Raw genomic sequence first — 20,422 nt, forward strand, 5'->3', positions numbered from 1 at the left:
AGTAGGTTACAGAAGGCTGAGGCTGGGATACTATTGGCAGCGGACTCTACATGCTCCCCAAAATCCACAAGCCGAACAGTTCTGAATGCCCAATTATAGCTGGTTATTGTGGCACCACTGAAAACATTTTAGACCTCATGGACCAACACTTCCAACTAGGTGCCCAAAATCAAGCCTCCAGTGTCAAAGATACCAACCACTTCCTTCATTGACTCTCCACCAACTCCAATTCTTTACCTCCTGCATCCCTAGTTATCACTGCTGATGCCACCTCCCCATACGCCAACATCCCCCATGCCCATGGTCTTGACACTGTTGAACACTTCCTCTCCTAATGCCCTTCAGTCTCCGAACCCACCACCTTACTCCTCATGCCTTACTTCTTTTATCCTAGCACGCAGCTAATCCTTTAAAGGGAAGTTATACCAAATAAACCCATGGTCAGTGGTAGCGAAAGCCGGCACAGTAGCTCAGTGTGTTCGGTCAGAGGGTTAGCTGCCCTCTATAATGAAAAAACCGAGTGAACAGATCAACGATGAACTTGAACAGGTGTCATGGGATGTCTGCTCCGACCAAATGCAACGAACAATAACGAACAAAATGAGATAAAAAAAGGCATAGCTTCTTTGATTAGTAATCAAAACATCTTTGGTCTCAGGTTTGAATCCCATCACTCCTTAAATTTTTATTAATAATCAGCACTGGCGGCCAAAGACTTCTGACATAAGAAGTTACCCCATTCTGCCAACGCCCCTATCAAAGAGGACAGAGGACTAGGCAGAGGTTCAGGACACTCTCTTCTCATAGGGGTGGGAAACTGCCCGTAAGGGCAGAAGAATCAGCAATGATCAACAGTGTGAGGATGCACAAGGCAATGGAAACCACTGCATTAAAGACACATAACTTGTATCCACAGGACAAGTTGCCTGTAATTGAAAAAGTGTCATGATGATCTCTCCATTGGCAAAAGATTCCAGAACAGTCCCACATTCAGTTCTCCAGGAATGGACTGCCAAGGGGGAGTGACCATGAGTAAAAGACTGAATAATCAGTGAAGAAAGTTCTACGAGTTGGGGTGTGGAATGTCAGAAGCTTGAAAGTGGTAGGGAAACTAGAAAATCTGAAAAGGGAAACATAAAAGTTCAGTCTAGATACAGTAGGGGTCAGTGAAGTGAAATGGAAGGAAGACAAGGATTTATGGTCAGATAAGTATAGGGTAATATCAACAACAGCAGAAAATGGTGTAACAGGAGTAGGAATCAATATAAATAAGAAGGTAGGGCAGAGAATGTGTTACTGTGAACAGTTCAGTGTTAGGGTTGTTCTTATCAGAATTGACAGCAAACCAACACCAACAACAATAGTTCAGGTATACATGCCGACGTTGTAAGCTGAAGATGAAGAGGTAGAGAAAGTATATGAGGATACTGAAAGGGTAATACAGTATGTAAAGGGAGATGAAAACTTAATAGTCATGGGGGACTGGAATGTGGTTGTAGAGGAAGGAATAGAAGAAAAGGTTACAGGAGAATACTGGCTTGGGACAAGGAATGAGAGAGAAGAAAGATTAATCGAGTTTTGTAACAAATTTCAGCTAGTAATAGCGAATACTCTGTTTGAGAATCACAAGAGGAGGAGATATACCAGTACTTGGAAAATACCAGGTGGACAGGAATATTTCAGTTGGATTACATCATGGTCAGACACAGGTTCCAAAATCAGATACTGGACTGTAAGACATACCCAGGAGCAGATATAGACTCAGATCACAATATAGTAGCCATGGAGAGTAGACTGAAGTTCAAGACATTAGTCATGAAGAGTCAATATGCAAAAAAGTAGGATACAGAAGTACTAAGGAATGACAAGGTATGCTTGAAATTCTCTAAGGCTTTATATGCAGCAATAAGGAATAGCTCAGAAGGAAGTACAGCTGAAGAGGAATGGACATCTCTAACAAGGGCCATCAGAGAAGCTGGAAAGAAAAATATTAGTACAAAGAAGGTAACTCTGAAGAAACCATGAGTAACACAAGAAATACTTCAGTTGATGGATGAAACCAGTAAGTACAAAAATGTTCTGGGAAATTCAGGAATACAGAAATACAAGTCGCTGAGGAATGAAATAAATAGGAAGTGCAGGGGGAGCTAAGACGAAATGACTGCATGAAAAATGTGAAAAAATCAGAAGGGGAAAAAAAAAATTATTGTCGGAAGGGCAGACTCAGCGTACAGGAAAGTCAAAACAATCTTAGGTGACATTAAAAGCAAGGGTGGTAATATTAAGAGTGCGACAGGGATTCCACTGCTAAATGGAGAGGAGAGAGCAGATAGGTGGAAAGAACACATTGAAAACGTCTGTGAGGAGGGCATTTGTCTGATGTGATAGAAGAAGAAACAGGAGTCAATTTAGAAGAGATAAGTGAACTGTATTAGAATCAGAATTTTAAAGTGCTTTGGAGGACATAAGATCAAATTAGGCAGAAGGGACAAATAACATTCCATCAGAATTTCTAACATCATTGGGGAAAGTGGCAACAAAATGACTATTCACTTTGGTACTAGAGGGAGCTGTAGAGGAAGACAGAGACTGGAATACATCCAGCAAATAATTGAGGACGTAAGTTGAAAGTGCTACTCTCAGTTGAAGAGGTTGGGACAGGAGAGGAATTTGTGGCAGGCCGCATCAAACCAATCAGAAGACTGATGACCCAACAAAAAAAAAAGAAAAAGAAGAATACCAACAAATCTGTTGCACAGCCATGGGCACCTGCAAAGTACCCTCCTATGCCAACAAGTTTATGCACAATGTTGACTACCTCCTCTCTGTTGGCTCCATCCACATCTCTGTCCTCATTAACCTCACCAACCACCAACAGTACCTACGTTTCAGCAGTTGCCACCTTCCAAACCGATTTGAGGATAGCAAACTAAAAGTTGAAATGCTTAGTTCTGTTTTCAGTTGCCCCAATTTAATCCTCGTACCACTGAAAAGATGAATGAAATATGTATTAGTGTCAGTGGTGTTGAGAAACAGCTGAAATTGTGAAAATTGAACAAAGTTCCAGGGCCTGACAGAATCCCTTCTAGATTCTACACTGAATTTGCAGCTGAGTTGGCCCCTCTTCTAACAGTAATCTACTGTAGAGCCCTCGAACAAAAGATTGTGGCCTGTAGCTGGAAGAAAGAACAGATCACACCCATCTACAGGAAGGATAGTAGAAGTGATCCACAAAACTATTGTCCAATATCATGGACATTGATTTGTTATAAAATCTTAGAACATATTCTGAACTCAAACATAATGAGGTATCTCAAACAGAATGACCTCCTCCATGCCAAGCAGAATGGATCATGGCACCCTGAAAGCAATGGATCAGGCAGTCAGGTGATGTATTTCTTGACTTCTGAAAAGTATTTGACCCAGTACCACACCAATGTTTATTAACAAAAGTATGAATATGTGAGGTATTAAACAAAATTTGTAACTGCATTGAGATTTCTTGGTAAGGAGGATGCAGCATGTTATCTCGGATGGAGTGTCATCGACAGAAATAGAAGTAATTTCAGGCGAGCTCCAGGGAAGTATGTTGAGACCTTGCAGTTCATGTTGTACATTAATGACCTTGTGTACAAAATTAACAGTAACATCAGACTTTTTGCAGATGATGCAATTACTGTCCACAAAACTCTATAAACATTCAGTCAGATATTGGTAAGATTTCAAAATAGTGCAAAACAGTGGTAACATGTTTCAAATGCACAGGTATGTAAAGCTATGCATTTCACAAAACAAAACAAAATTTAATATCCTATGAGTGCAATATCAGTTATTCTTAATTAAAATCAGTAAACTCATACAAATAACTGAGAGTATCATTTTGTAAGGAAATGAAATGGAATGATGACATAGGCTCAGTCATACGTGTATTTAAGGCAGGTGGCAGGATACTGAGAAAATGTAGTCAGTCTCCAAAGAAGACTGCTTATAAATCACTTGTGCATCCCATCTTAGAATATTACTCACATGTGTGGAACCCATACCAAATAGGACTAACAAATGATATTGAATGTGAACAAAGCAGGACAGCACGAATGATCACATGCCTGTTGCAATCATCTGAGAGCATAATGGAAAAATTGAATTGAAAAAACCTGAATTGGGAAGCTCTTGAAGATAGAAGCAAATTATCTCATGATATCCTACCTATTAAATTCCAAATTCACTATTAAGTGAAGAATGTAGAGGTTTTTGCTTCTGTTGGAACCATGAAGACAAAATGGACTAGTTACAGCAAGCGCAGAGACATTTAAGCAGTCATTCTTTCTACACTCTATAAGCGATGATAACACGAAGAAACTTTAATATATGGTTCTGTGCTAAGTACCCTTTGCCATACACTTCACATGTTTGCAGTGTATGCATGTAGATATAGATAGATACACCCATCATATGCTCAGTTGAGGAAATTATTGTAAGGAAAATGTTTTTGTGGTGATTGTTAATTGCCTTGCTAATGAATTCTGTTTATTTAACAGTTTCCATGCTCACACCTTAACTTTGTACGCTGCATTGTGCTACCAGTCAAACTACCGTGCAGCTCACGCCCTGTGCCAACATGTGGATCAGAAACAGTTGCTGTATGCTATTCGCTCAGAGTACATGTCTGGTCCACTACGACAGGGATTTTATGACTTGCTTATAGCACTTCACCTGGAATCACATGCAACAACAATGTAAGTGTCTGCTGCAGTGGCTAGAGTAAAACTTAAGTCTTCTGTTTTGCTACATTCTCTCATTTTGTGCATATTGGTCTGGTGCATTTCAACCATTGTGTAAAGTACTCATCGGTCTCTAAAGCTGTTATGAACTAAAATTTTGGAAAAAAATTAAAAAAAATTAGTTCATCTTTAGTAACATTTTATGAGGAACTGAGAAAGTAGGAACTTCATATAGAAATAAAGAAAAAGTTGTAATTGTCCAGCTTATGAATCAAGAAGTAAAGTGAAGTGCCATGAAGAATTCAGCCCTGAATTATGTTATTTCAGAGTCATGGCATTCTTATTTGGGAGGTGAAAGAAAATTGAAGAAACGGTACGACTTAAGACCATCAGCAGATCATTGTGAATCATAGAGGAAGATAGGGTCAAGAAAGTAGTGAACTGATGACATTAAACTCTCAACAACATTTGGTGTTCTCGTGTTATGCATCTTTATTGTTCAAGGCCTCTCTTTTAGTTTATATCCATATTTATTGAAGTTGTCTTTATTGAGCTCATATTTACATATAATGCTTTTCTACTACCTATGTGGATAATGAAAAAAAATAAAAATGTCTATTACAAAACAGTGTGCCATAAAGATCAAAGAGCCTTCTCTTTCTTTAGCTCCCAAAAGGGAGTTTTATTCCTATGAAATAAAAATATTTTAGTTATCATTAGATTGTTAGGCAGAAAACTGAGCATTCATTGTGTGCAGATTTGAAAGTTCTACCAAATCCTCCTCTACACACCTTTTGAACTGTGTTCTTTGGTAGCACTGTTTTCTGTTGGATTTTCAGCTTTTCATTGTTTACTGATAAAGATAAATTCAGTCATTGATGTTTTTGTTGGTATCAATACACTGTCACCAAAACCAGTCTAAATGGGTATTAATAACAGCAGTGAGAGAAGATGAACATCTACTTATGACAGTTGCTTGTTTTCAACAGATGATATGTTGCACTTTACACCTATTATTAATGTTATTAATTACTGTGTTGTTTATGAGTTAATGTGAATGCCTGTTTGTCTGGCTGCAAGGGAGACACAGAAAAGTGAAATGATAAAGGTTTCTTCAGCTTATAATATGTTTGACTTTACTACCCCTTGAACCAATGTTAGTAATAAGTAAAAAATTACATCTCCTTCTTGTGTACTTTCTTACAGGGAGGCATGTAAGAATGAGTACATAATTCCACTTGGTCAAGAACTGAAAGAATTATATGAGAATCCTGATATGAGACACAGCCTTAGGTCTCTAAAAACAGAATCAGTTAGACCTCAGATGAAAATGACTGATATAGCGTATGTATCACACTGTTTTATTAATATCTTATAATCAAATAAAGATCAAATGAAACATTTTGTTTGTAAGATAATCTACACACAAGTAGCTACCGTACATACATATGTTAAAACATTGGTCTAATTCCGAGAATTCTTCTGGGTTGTGTGGCCGTGGTCCATGGAACTCTTCTATCCCTGACATTTCGTCCAAAGCTATGTTGGACATCTTCAGAGCTTTGGACGAAACGTCAGGGATAGAAGAGTTCCATGGACCACAGCCATACAACCCGGAAGAATTCTTGGCAGCTGAAACATCCGGTCATGAAAGCCTTCATTGTATGGTTGGTCTAATACATATGAGGGTTGGAACTTAAGTAGTGGCAACTATTTATTCACAACTGATACAAAAGAGTTACATGTTTGCACCTGTTACTGTTCTTAAAAGTAGCCACCAGCATTGTGTAGAACCCACTGCCAGCGATGTGGAAGGCATAGTAAACCATTAGCAGAGCCTGTTCTGTTGATGGTGCGAATGGAGATTAGATTAGATTAGATTAGATTAGAGTGGTCTAAAGTTATGGTTATTCTCGTGTATGACTATGGTGGTGTTATCCTAACACATTACGCTCCTCCATGGCAGACAGTCAATGCATGGTATTACTGTTCGTTTTTGGAGCATCACCTGTGACCAGCTTTGCGAAAGAAGAGGCGACACTTTCTGCGCAACCCACCCATCATTTTGCATGACAATGTGCAGGTACCTACAACGCAAGCTGTGGCTGCTGTGTTCGGTCAATGGGACTGGGAAGTACTGTACCATCCACCATACTCCATGGACTTAAGTCCTTGTGTCTTTCACTTGATTCCAAAGATGAAGGAAGCACTTTGTGGCATTCGATTCAGAACTGTTCCAGAGATTCGGCAGGCAGTAGACTGCTCCATTTGCACCATCAACAGAACAGGCTCTGCTAACGGTATACTACGCCTTCCACATCACTGGCAACGAGTTCTACACAATGCTGGTGACTACTTTGAAGGACAGTAAGAAGTGAAAACATATAACTCTTTTGTATCGGTTGTGAATAAATAGTTGCCACTGTTTAAGTTCCAACCCTTGTATTTTGAGGGAAATATATCAGATTTCATAAAATAACTATATACTGAAAACCTGTGTGTGCTTCAAAACTACTGCTCATCTGTTTTGTGAAATCAAAAAGAAGTTGTATAGAACGTAAATATTAAATTTCAGTAGAATCTTTGCAAAATTGTTTAAAAACGTAAAAACTCACATAACAATGTTATGAAAAGTAGAGATTGATACTCCCCATTTAGAGGAGACGTAGAGTCACAGACAGGCACAACTAAAAGACTGCTTTACATTTTAGCTTTGAGTCAAAAAGTCTTCTTCTGAAGTAGAAAGCATACACACATTCACACAAACACAACTTTCACACACACGTCCATTGTCTATGGGTACTGCGGCCAGTCCAGCTGCAATGGACAGAGACAGTGGTCGTGTGTGTGTGTGTGTGTGTGTGTGTGTGTGTGTGTGTGTGAATTGTGCTTGTGGGAATGTGTGTGTGTGTGTGATTTCTACTTCAGAAGAAGGCCTTTTGGCCTGAAGCTAAACTGTGTAGCAGTCATTTTATTGTGATTGTGCAAGTCAGTGTTTCCTTTTTATGATGAGTAGCTCTCTACCCTTTTCATAATATTGTTGTTATTCTATCCAAGATTTTCCATTGTTTGAAAACCCACAGAACATTCACACAAAAGGAAATGTCAGCATAAGGTAGTAAACTACTATTTTGAAAATTTGTTTGTACCTACATAAATGGATGAACATTATCTTCCTAATTTTTTATGTCTATGTGCTCTTCTGAATTGAAACTACCTGCAGTACATGCAAAATAGTTCACTTTTTTGAAAATATGGTTGCTTATTTGTTAATATTACTTTCTAGTGAAACAATTGAAAACATCAGGAACTTGTATAGCCCAGATTTCCCACTTGATGCTGTTAAGGATTATATCATGGCTGCGTTGGATGAAGCTGTTCAAGTAAACCAAGTACATAACAGGGATCCAATTGGAGGCAGCAATGAAAATTTGTTCTTGTGAGTAGAAACTGATTAAGCTAACCTTTTTTAATTTTTGAAAAGTTAATTTGTTTTCTCTGGCTTCTTTCTGTGTATTACTTTTTCCATGTTCTCTTTAGGCCATTACTGAAACTAGTGGATCGCCTGCTACTAGTTGGATTGCTCACTGATGAGGATGTGGGGAAACTACTAATTATGATTGATCCAGAAACTTGGGACAGTTCATTTGACAAAGGTAAATGCAGTTAATAGCATTAGTTTTCTTCTGTGCTCAGTTAGCAGAAAATTGTCACAGTTTAACTCTCGCCTAGAAAAAATGTGAACTACTAACACATCTGAAGACTTTTGAATGTCCTACTTACGTGAAAGTTTGTCCACTGTTGCAAGGAAATTATTTTATAACTGAAGATTAGCCTCTTACTTAGCCAAAACATTTTGCTGTTGTTTCTTGTTGTGTGCATTTAAATGTTACTTTCAGTTATGATTACTGTGCCAATCAGTTTGGTAGTTGTCTGCATGTTGCATGGACCATGGATCATGCTTGCTATCTTTCCTATAATGTCAAATACATCAGTTAATTTATAGTTGTAATCTGTAATGTCCATTGCAAGTAGTTCCTAAATTTGAAAGAGTTTTATTACACTTATTTCTGAGTGATTATGAGTGGGAATTCCTGGCCAGTACTTAACTCCTCTCATAGTTTATTAGATTACAAATACATCATGAATATTTGATGTGGTTCTCAATACAAGGGTGAAATTGAAAATTTTTAGAAAATTAAACAAGGACTAGTCTTAAAAAATTTAAATGATTTTATCAAAATATTCCCTTTTAACATCAATATATTTTTGAATTTCATGAAACCAGTCCTTAAAGCAATAATACCCCTCTTTATGAGTCACTTCAGAAATGTTCCACTGCTTCATCTAATGACAAAAAATTGATTCCATGGATTATAACTCTAATTTTCGTGAAGAAAAAGAAATCACAGGTCCTACCTAAGTCAAGCTGTCTGCATGGCGTGAGGCGGCATCGACCCTAGCTTTGCTGGTTGCTGCCAGCACCTCAGAAAATAAATTACCAGATGTTCTATCAGAGGTAAGATTACAATGTGTACTGCTATATACAGTGCATTTCTTCCTTTTGGGTATCCATATACTCAGTTGGACATCCAAATATTCAGTTGGAGGTGAGGCTCATGGTTTCCATACTGGGGAAGGCTGTGACATTTACTGATTGGAACTAATCTACACGTTGGGCTACACTACGGATAGTCTTTTGCCACAACTAAGATTTCAGGAAAGGGAGGGGAGCTAGTATCACACTCTAGCCAAAGTTTTGCATACTGTATCTCCCTTACTTTGTCATAATCAACTACTAAATAACATCAAAAGCTAACTCCAAGATAAGATCTGTAGGTAGAATATTTATCCACTGACACTCAGGCAGAAGACACTCACCGAAAGAAACTTGCTAATCATGGCAATGGAACATTTTTCATGCACATATTTTCTCTGTTCATTCGTGGTACTCTCTCTGGATGGTGACACTTACAGTATGTAACTGCATTCTAGTGCACTCTGGCGGGACATATACAAAATTATTCCTGTAAAGGATAGAATTGTAAATGTCAGAGACAAAAAACTATCTAAAATGCAATAAAAAACATTAATACTGAATGTCGATTAACGAGGTATCAAAATTTAGTAGAGATAGATAGAGACAGGGATTCAATATCAGAGTTTCAGCCACTCTGTTCATTCCCTTTTTACTGAAGCAGCAGAACATGAAAATCGCATGGAAGTTGGTAAGACACCCCTTACGCTCTGCTAGCTGATCCTTCAGGAGGCCCCTAAGAGCTGTACTCCATAAAACTGATGCTTCAGATCTCTGATACATGGAACTAATTGTCATCTCAAGGTGCAGCCTTAAGACTACTACTACCTGTCTGAAAAACATCACTTGATATCAACAATTCCAAAAGTGTTGACTGCCATTATTCATGTGGGAAATATTCAAAATGCATCCTGGTAATTTAAATTCTATAATACATTATTGAGAAATATATTTTAGGGCAGCTTGACCTCCGAGCTTGTAACTACAAGCAGTTTGGCCCATTTAAGAAAAATAGCACTGTGATTTCATAAGACTTTGTAGGCTTCAGCTCTGTTCAATAGACAGAACACTAGACTTAGTTTCTGACACTACCTGACCACACTTAATGCATTCTCTTATATGTGTTGCAAATGTCACTCCCCACTGTGAGAACTACCATCAAACTTTGTGTAAACTGAAAGATTTCATTTGGATTATTCAATGAGAAAACAAGATTCTGGAACCAGATTTTAAACTGCAAAACATTTCCAGGCTCAGATGTGGGTTATGTCCATAATTTATTGCTTATTCATTAAAGAATAGAACTAAAATTTCAAAAAGGTAGAAAATTAAAGAGATGAGATGTGGATAAAATGAACTAATCATGATTGTTTTGAATTTAAGGGGGAGTGTTAGGCAGTGGCTTGGAGAAAGAAGACAAAAGAACAGAATTCAAGATAGATGGGTAGCAATATATAGCTCTGGAGTTTCCAGCCAAATGAGTTCATTGAAATTCTGTATCGTTTCAATGAACATCACTCCCATCATCTTCAGGCTATGTATCAAGACAGAATCTCAGTTATCCTTTTGTAGGCACTGCAGCAAAGCATGACATCCCAGCCCCTTGCTCAGGGCAAGTGGGAGAAGAGGGAGGGCTGCACCCTAGTCCTAGCATGGTCAGTCAGCCTCCACCTCGCAAGCTGTACAGACGTCTCTCTGCTGGGAGCACTGACAACGTATCGTGCCCAAGCCAAACTTAGATGGTAGCCACCATGTCTGTTTATAAGGCTATCATTTCAATAGCTACCTTTGTTAGGGTATCCTGACTGTCTCCCTTTCCTTGATATGTGGGTACAGAAGAATCAATATCGCACATTGGGTCACTCGGTATACTAAATGTAACTTTTCTGTTCTAACGCTCAGTGTAACTTTTATACCGTGCTAACTTTTTGAAAAGTGAGTCTTTACTGTTGCATCTCAGTAAAACTTTTAAACTTTAACATGACTGTGTATGTGATGTAACGGTATCTGTATGCTAACTAGTAGCTGTATGGATCACTATGTAGCTGAACAAACTTCATATCAATCTCAATTTCTCAGCTACTGTGTCTGTTTATGAGGTCATTTCCGGCTCTAATTTCAATATCTTCCTTTATTATGATATCCTAAATGTCTTCCATTCCTTGATATTTTGGTATGGAATAATCAGTATGGCACTTGGGGTCACTCAATATACTGGAAACCTATTCAGTGGCTGTAAAACCATGTACGACTATGACAAAGAGAGATGCTGCTGTTAAGAAAGATAAAGAAACATGTGGAGAAGCAGCTCAAATGGCAAGCCACTACTAAACAAAAAAGGAATGTCTGAATGGTGGAAGGGCTATGTAGAAGTGCTATACAAAGGAAACAAACTTGAACATAATATTATTGAAAGATAAGAGAAAGTAGACAAAGTTGAGATTGGAGATATGATATTGTGATTAAAATTCAACAGAGCACTAAAAGACCTAAAATGAAACAAGGCACCTGAGGTAGGTGATATAACCTCAGAATTCTGAGGGCCTTAGGAAAACCAACTATGACAGAACTATTCCACCTGGTATGCAATATATATGACATGTAGTATACCCTCTTACTTCATAAAGAATGTAATTACCCCAATTCCAAAGAAGATGGCCATTGGCAGATGTGTATATTACTTAACCATTAGTTTTAAAAAGCAATATGTGTAAAATATTGGCTTCCACTGTTACAGTATGCAGGTCATTGCTAGCCCATGATGATCTTCATTGTCCCGTTGCAAGCACTTTTTCTCTCTTTTTTGCACAAAAGGTCGTCAGGTCCCTATTTGTTTTTAAAAATGTTGTTTAATGTGGATGAACCAGTTTTATTTTTAATGAAGGAAAAGACCGGGCAATCACCAGAGGAGAAAGTATTCATTTCCTTTATTTGATTGAGGAGAAGCAAGCACATTTTATCTTAATTTGATGTTTAGTGATACATAAATGATGGTATGTTTGCTGCATTAGAAAAATTGAACTGGTTGGAAACAACACTATATTCTTCATAGCTGACTAATTAGTAAACTTCTATACTTACTTCCTTGTTTAGAGGTAAAAGCTGTCGCACACAATTAATGCCTGCTGACAAAACATTTGCTTTTCAGAAGTTTTCTAGCCATTTCAAGTCTCCAAATGTTGAAGCAGAGTAATATTCCAGCAATGACCACTTCACACATTTTCCACAATGCATGTAATTGAGGCTAGGCTGTAGCTGTGGCTAAGTTCCGCAAGATAAGTAGGAGAACTTCCGAGAAGTTTGGAAGAAGTAAAGCTGTGAGGGCAGCTTGTGAATTGTGCTTGGATAGCTCAGTCAGTGGAGTACTTGCCCATGAAAGGCAAAGGTCCAGGTGTGGGTCCCGGTTCAGCACACTGTTTTAATCTGCTAGATAGTTTCATACCATCTCCTTATTAAAAGTATTACAGAAGTATTGGTACCATCACTTCAAAATGAAGACAAAATCTTTCTGTCTATATGCAGAAATAATTTGTATGAAACAACTGATGCTTGGAAAACAAATATTGATTCAGCTAGCAAATTTGATTCAGGCCTAACATTTAAAAATAACAGTGAAAAAAATTCCTAAATTTGGGTTTTGTCTTCCAGAAATTGTTAGGCATGTAAATGTTACATATCAATCCCTTATATCATTTCTGAACTGAAGTTGTAATAGTTCTTACTTGTACACTATCTTTGATCTCTCTGACACAATCCATTATCTTTGCCTCCTTTCTTATTCTTAATCTTGGTTCTGAATTATCTGTCTCCACTACATTCAACCTCCACTATTTCCCCATTTTTGCCCATTTCAGTTATTTTCTTCTTAAGTGACAGAAAAGAAAACTTTATTATAATTAATACTTAAAAGAAATGTGATCGCTAAACTGGAGCAATAGTGAAATATGGATGGAAGGATTTCTACTTACCAGGAGCAACAGACACAGTAGCAATTAAAATTTACGTAAACCCTTGCTTTTGGTGGCCAGAAATTCCTTCATCTTGCAAAAGAGGAAATGGATGGGGAAGTGTTTGAATCATCAGCGATCAAGTAAGAGAGTTATCTTGGACGCCATTTCAGGAGAGATACAGTACATCAGGATTAGAGGTAAATCTGTATTTAAATACTGGCAACAAGTGAGATTAAAAAGCCAGTTATGTTAAAAATGGAGAAGTCTCGATTTCCTCTCTTCCATTTTGCATTGTCTCCCTTCATACCTGATTAGACTTGTTCCCTCCCATCCTTTACTCTGTTTTCTAATTAAATAAGGTAGCACTCAGGTGATGTTTAGGATTCAATTAAAAAACTTTAATTGCAAATGTATCTTTCAGAAGTGGTTCATTGAATTACTTCTTCAAATAGTATTAACAGAAGATTCTGAATGTAGACGAAGAAGGGCGGTATGAATGATGACAGATTTGTTCGCCTCACAGGAGAGCATCACAGAAAAACTAAAACACCTAAATTCACAGGCACTTGAAGCTGGATGCTAATTATCCCATAAAAGACTTCTATAAATGTTTTAAAAACCAGTGTTAAGTGAAGAATCTAGAGATATCCATCAGTCCCCTATCTGCCATAAAGACAAGATTAGATTAATTACAGTGCATATGGAGACATTACACCTCTCCGTCATTGGAACAGGAAGAAACCTAGACATGTGGTAGTATGTTAAGTACCCTCTGCCTTGCACTTCACATTGGTTCATAGGGTATGTGTGTAGACTTAGATTCTATGTACTTCCACATGTTCCACATCCATTAAGGTTTTTGTTCATCATGGAATCTATGAATGTAATGTATGAATGAATGAAAGTAGGCTGCTGCGTCAAAGCACTTTTCATAACAGGCTGGTTTATTGCTCCTTAAGCCTCCTTTGTTGCTGCTGGTGTCATTCATAATCCATAATCCATGACATTCACACATCAGTTTCCTTTTGTAATTCCTGTCTTTCACAGTTTCATGATGAAGCAAGTGTTTAAATTTTTTTAGCCCAAGATCCACCTGTGAATATTTAAAAAATGGTTCAAATGGCTCTGAGCACTATGGGACTCAACATCTTAGGTCATAAGTCCCCTAGAACTTAGAACTACTTAAACCTAACTAACCTAAGGACATCACACACACCCATGGCCGAGGCAGGATTCGAACCTGCGACCGTAGCAGTCCCGCGGTTCCGGACTGCAGCGCCAGAACCGCTAGACCACCGCGGCCGGCTGTGAATATTTAATGTTATTATTAGGAGCAGTAATATCAGTTATTATTAGAAATTGTTAGGATTAATGGTACAGGGAATTCCATGATTTTGTTATTGTATTATCATTATTATTATTATTATTATTATTATTATTATTATTATTGTGCATAACTTCTGCTGAAGATCTTCCCGATTTGTCTAAATAGTGCTGACAGTAAATTCTAAAATAATGGGCTTCTGTGTTGTCTGTATTAATTTATCATTGCATATATAATGAAGTGTCTGGAAGTTCATCATCATTGTATAATAATTAAAATTGGAATATATTTGTTAACAGAGGGGAAGGATGAGCATAGGAAAGGACTGCTTCAAATGAAAATGGCAGAAGGAGCCAAGCTACAGATGTGCTATCTTTTGCATCACTTATGTGACAGCCAGTTACGTCACAGAGTTGAATCAATCATTGCCTTCAGCCACGATTTTGTTGCAGAACTGCAAACAGTAAGTAATGTATTTTATGTGGTGCATAAATACTCTTAAAACATGTATGTATCATGCAACAAATTTCAGAACATGGTACTGCCCTCAAAAAGTATCCACTCTCATTTTTTCCTACAGGAAATAGCGTACTTGGATAGACAGAATTCTGTACAAACAATTAAAAAATTCGCATATTTACATCAGAGTTAGAAATGTTTAGAGTGCATCAGCTTTCTTCCAAGAAGACCTTAAGTTAATGACTCTACTGTAGGTCTGTAACATTTTCATTTTATCTGAGATGATATTATCTTTCTTCACTCATTGGAGGGCCAATCATCCCTAGCTGTTGAAATCTTTAGATTCAATTAATAAAATGTTGAAACAGTTGAATCAGAGCTAGATATAGTGGGAAACATGACAATTTTGCAAATCTGTCAGATTACTTTTGCACAAGAACAATTGAGGAAGTGCAAATGAAATTTAGACATTTGAGGAATTGATAAAATTATTTTATCAGCTGTCAACTGTACTTTGTGAAGACTATAATTTCTTTGTAGGCTTTATCTGCAGCCCTGCCTTTCATAGTTTTTCCTGTGTTAGTCACTGGAAGTGTCAAAGATAATGATCTACCAGAACTACTAAGTTCCATTTTTGAACTGAGGGTGTTTTCTGAACATTGAACTAATAGTATAGGTATACTTTCTGTCTGCAATTTTGTGGAGCAAAATTTGTTGCATGCTACATTTGTTGCACATGTCTTTGCAGGTTGAGGACTCTTGAATTTCTTGAAATGACTAGGAAAATTTTCTTAGCTATTTCATATCGATCAAGGAATTTTGAAGCATATTCTTATAATATGAAAATCACTATCTCATCAGAAATTTCTGTTTGTGAAGACATAGATTTTCTAAAGTGGACTGTAATACAAAAGTGTTTCTATAACGTTTGAAAAGGACATGTTGGTAATTGGTACCAGAATCATTAAACCATTTTCTAAAAAACAGTCGAGAAAGATGCTGGTTTATAATGAGAGTGCAGAAATTTTTGTTAGTGACTAAACGTTGAGTGCATTCTCTTTATATGAAGTTAGGTGTGTTGGAAGTGGAGTTGCAGTTCTGTTTTATTTTACTCATTAGTATTTTGCTCATAAGCATACAAAAACTGTTTATGACCATTGAAATTAAATTGGTCTAACTTAATTTACTTGTAAGGAGAGCAGTAAAGGAGGAGAAGAAAAGAGAGAGATTGGGAGTGTTGGTGGAATAGAAGGCTGTGTAGTGCTGGAGTGGGAGCAGCGAAAGGGTAGGTGGGTGAAGGACATGGAGTATGAAGTTTGAGGCCAGGATGTTATAGGAACATAGGATATATTGGATGAAGAGTTCTCACTGATTCAGTTCACAAAAACTGGTGTTGGTAGGAAGGATCCAGATGGTGCAGCCTGTAAAGCAGTCATTGAAGTGAAGAATGTTGTGTTGGGTAGTTGTTGAGTTGATAATGATCAAGGTGAAGCAAATGGGGGAGAAGGTGTTGAAGTTCTGGAGGAATATGGATAGAGAGTCCTCACGCTCAATCCATATCACGAAAATGTCATCAGTGAATCTGAACCAGGTGAGTGGTTTGGGAGTCTGTGTAGTTAGGAAGGATGTCTCTAAACGGCCCACAAATAGGTTGGCATAGAATGGTGCTCTGCAGGTGCCCGTTACTGTATCATGGACTTGACTGCAGGTGATGCCTACAAAGGTGGAGTAATTGCGGGTGAGGATATAATTGGTCATGGTGACTAGATAATAGGTTGAGGGTTTGGAATCTATCCGTCATTCAGAAAGGTAGCTTTCAATAGCAGCAAGGCCATTGGCATTAAGTATGTTAATGTAAAACGAGATGACTTCAATAATGATGAACAGGGCACTGTACAGTAGAGAAACAGGAATTATGGAGAGTCAGGGCACTGTGCAGTTGAGAAACAGGAACTATGGAGAGTCAGTGGAGGAAACATAGTGTATTTTATATAGGAGGGTAGGTTACAGGTAATATGTTGAACATGTTGGTCTACGAGAGCAGAGATTCTCCAAGTGGACACTAACCATTTCTTTCTGAATCTCCTCAGTTCCTGTTCCTTTACCACACAGTTCCTGTTCCTTAACCACATGCAACCTGCTTGTCTGTATTGATGCCACCTCTCTTTACACTAACATCACTTACACCCATAGCCTTGCCGCTAATGAACATTATCTTTCCCAAAGCCTGACAGATTCCAAACCTACAGCCTCCTTCCTGGTCACTGTGACTGTCTGTATCCTTGCCCACTATTACTTCATCTTTGAAGGCATCATCTACTAGCAAACCCTTGGTTGAGCAATGGTCACCTGCATGGTACCATCCTATGCCAACCTATCCATGGACCATGTGCAGGTATGCTTCCTAACCATCCAGAATCCCAGACCCCTCATCTGGTTCAGTTTCTTTGATGATTTATTGATCTGGATTGAGGGAGGACACCCTATCCATATTCCACCAGAACCTCAATGCCTTCTCCCCCCTTTGCTGCACCTGGTCATCCTCAACCCAAGAAGCCACCTTCTTCAATGCTGGCATCAACCTCAAAGATGGCTACATCAGTACCTCCATCCATCTCAAACTTACCAACCACCAGCACAACCTCCACGTTGACAGCTCCCACCCATTCCATACCAGGAAGTCCCTTCCACACAGCCTAGCCACCTGTGGCTGTCACATCTATAATGATGAGCAGCACCTCTCAAAATATACCAAGGGTGTCACTCTAACAACCTTGTACAGAAGCATATCTCATATTCCTTATCTATCCAGTCAGCCGCCACATCCCAGAGTCCCATTGTCCACCCACAAAGGAGCATTTGCCTCATGACTCAGTATCAGCTAGGACTGGAGCAACTGAATCACAATCCTCACCAGGGTTTTGAGTACCTCACATCATGCCCTGGAATGAGGAATACCCACCCCTATCCTTCCCTTCCCTCTCACTGTGATTTAGTGATATTCTGCCATTCACTGAACTTATGCAATATCCTCATCCATCCCTACTCCACCCGTGCTCCCAACCCCTTGCCTTATGGCTCATAACCCTGTAATAGGCCTACATGCAAGACCTGTCCCATACATCCTCCCACCATCACCTATTCCTGCCCAGTCACAAGCATCACCTATCCCATGAAAGGCAGGACAACCCATGACAGTAGTCACGTGATCTACAAGCTACGTTACCACCACTACTTTGTACACGGGCATGTCAACCAACAAGCTGTCTGCCCACATGAATGGCTGTTGACAAACTGTGGTGAAGAGACAGTGTGGTGGTTTTTTTATGTATTGCTATTTATATGTTATGAAAAGTTGGAGTTAGTGTTATTCTGGCTGCTTCACAACTGGAAAATTATTTACATCAGTGACTCAGTTGTGGTACTTCTCACAGTTAGTTTGCCCGACACGATGTTTTTATATTAAACGACACCACCAACACACAAAATTCCAGATATATGTCTATATTTAATTGATTTTTGTAAATTATTCTTTACTTATATGAAAATATAAGGCTAAGGAGATTCTCACAATTCCCGTTAAGTGAGGATCAAAAAAATTTACTGAAATCACTTTACTCAAATATGATTCAAAATTGGAGAAACTGATTAGTTTTACTGTTTCAAAGGAAGAACCACTAATCAAGAGAATTCTCCTACATTTACATTTATTTTTATTTGTTTGCAAATATTAAGATGTTTATTATGACTCTGGGCCGTTATCATTTGAAATAATGGCACTGACCTCTGCACCTATGTTCCCCTATAAAATTTGCATAAAATATCGAAATACTTCACTTCATGAATATAGGAGCTGAAACTTCCTGGCAGATTAAAACTGTGTGCCTGACCGAGACTCGAACTCGGGACCTTTGCCTTTTGCGGGCAAGTGCTCTACCAACTGAGCTACCGAAGCACGACTCACGCCCGGTCTCACAGCTTTACTACCACCAGTATCTCATCTCCTACCTTCCAAACGCCTTCCGGGTGTGAGTCGTGCTTCGGTAGCTCAGTTGGTAGAGCGCTTGCCTGCAAAAGGCAAAGGTCCCGAGTTCGAGTCTCAGTCGGGCACACAGTTTTAATCTGCCAGGAAGTTTCATATTAGCGCACACTCCGCTGCAGAGTGAAAATCTCATTCTGGAAACATCCCCCAGGCTGTTGCTAAGCCATGTCTCTGCAGTATCCTTTCTTTCAGGAGTGCTAGTTCTGCAAGGTTTGCAGGAGAGCTTCTGTAAAGTTTGGAAGGTAGGAGACGAGATACTGGCGGAAGTAAAGCTGTGAGACCGGGCGTGAGTCGTGCTTCGGTAGCTCAGTTGGTAGAGCACTTGCCCGCGAAAGGCAAAGGTCCCGAGTTCTAGTCTCGGTCGAGCACACAGTTTTAATCTGCCAGGAAGTTTCATATCAGCGCACACTCCGCTGCAGAGTGAAAATCTCATTCTGAATATAGGAGCTGTTACAGAAAAACATTAGCAACACTTTTAAGTAATATTTGATTATATTTTGGCTAAATATTACGTGAAACTTTCACGTTTTCATGCCTCGTCACAAAATGGCTTCTTACACTACGAAGAAACGAAACGGAAGAGAGAGCAATACTTTTGCAAAAGGAACAGAGATTGCAATTACATTCACAGACCCTATTAATTGATTACAGAATCTATTATTTTTCTGTGATAATATTTATTTCATTACGACTTCAGTTTTGGTATATTTGCAAAGTTATTCAATATCATTTTTATCACGTTATGTGGCATACCACCACAACAGCTGGAACATCCAGTTGCCAAGCATGCTGCCCAACACAGCATTCTTCACATTAGTGATTGCTTCAAGCCTGCATCATCTGGATCCTTCCTAACAGCACTAGCTTTTCTGAGTTGCAGAGGAGGGAACTCTCCCTGCATTTTATCCTACATTCCCATTGGCCCCCTGGCCTCAACCTTTGCTGCTCCCACTCCAGCGCTACATAGCCTTCTGTTCCACCAACTGACCCACTTGTCTCTGTCTCTCTATTCTTCACCTCCTTTACTGCTCTCATTTTTGGTGCACCTCGCGTGCCATCTAATCTCCCGGCTTCATCTAGCTGACATATCCTGTATCCAAAATGTCCCTTCATGCTCCTACCATCCCCCACCCATAACCTGCTATCCCTCCTCCACATTGCCATAGCCTCCTCATTACCCCCACCACCCAAATTGTTTCTGCCATCACGCACTGTTGCTTACAGTCTGGCCTCACTAGACGGAGAATAGTGGTCATGTGTGTGTGAGTTGTGCTTGCGTGAATGTGTGTGTGTTGTCTACTTTAGAAGAAGGGCTTTTGGCTGAAGCTTGCATTTTTATCAGTCTTTTTGGTGTGCTCATTTGCAACTCAGTGTCTCCTCTATATGATG

General features: G+C 38.8%; 1 protein-coding gene across 1 annotated transcript in view; it reads left to right on the forward strand.

Annotated features, from left to right (window-relative positions):
- The window catches only part of LOC126236010 (ryanodine receptor), a 702,826-nt gene that overhangs the window by 412,689 nt on the left and 269,715 nt on the right, over positions 1-20,422 (forward strand). Inside the window, exons 38-42 of the mRNA XM_049945018.1 lie at positions 4,539-4,736; positions 5,928-6,065; positions 8,008-8,160; positions 8,262-8,377; positions 14,832-14,995. Coding sequence (XP_049800975.1) covers positions 4,539-4,736; positions 5,928-6,065; positions 8,008-8,160; positions 8,262-8,377; positions 14,832-14,995 — 769 coding nt within the window. The remainder of the gene's footprint in view (positions 1-4,538; positions 4,737-5,927; positions 6,066-8,007; positions 8,161-8,261; positions 8,378-14,831; positions 14,996-20,422) is intronic.

Source organism: Schistocerca nitens, chromosome 2 (assembly GCF_023898315.1).
Source record: "Schistocerca nitens isolate TAMUIC-IGC-003100 chromosome 2, iqSchNite1.1, whole genome shotgun sequence".
Classification (NCBI taxonomy): Eukaryota; Metazoa; Arthropoda; class Insecta; order Orthoptera; family Acrididae; genus Schistocerca; species Schistocerca nitens.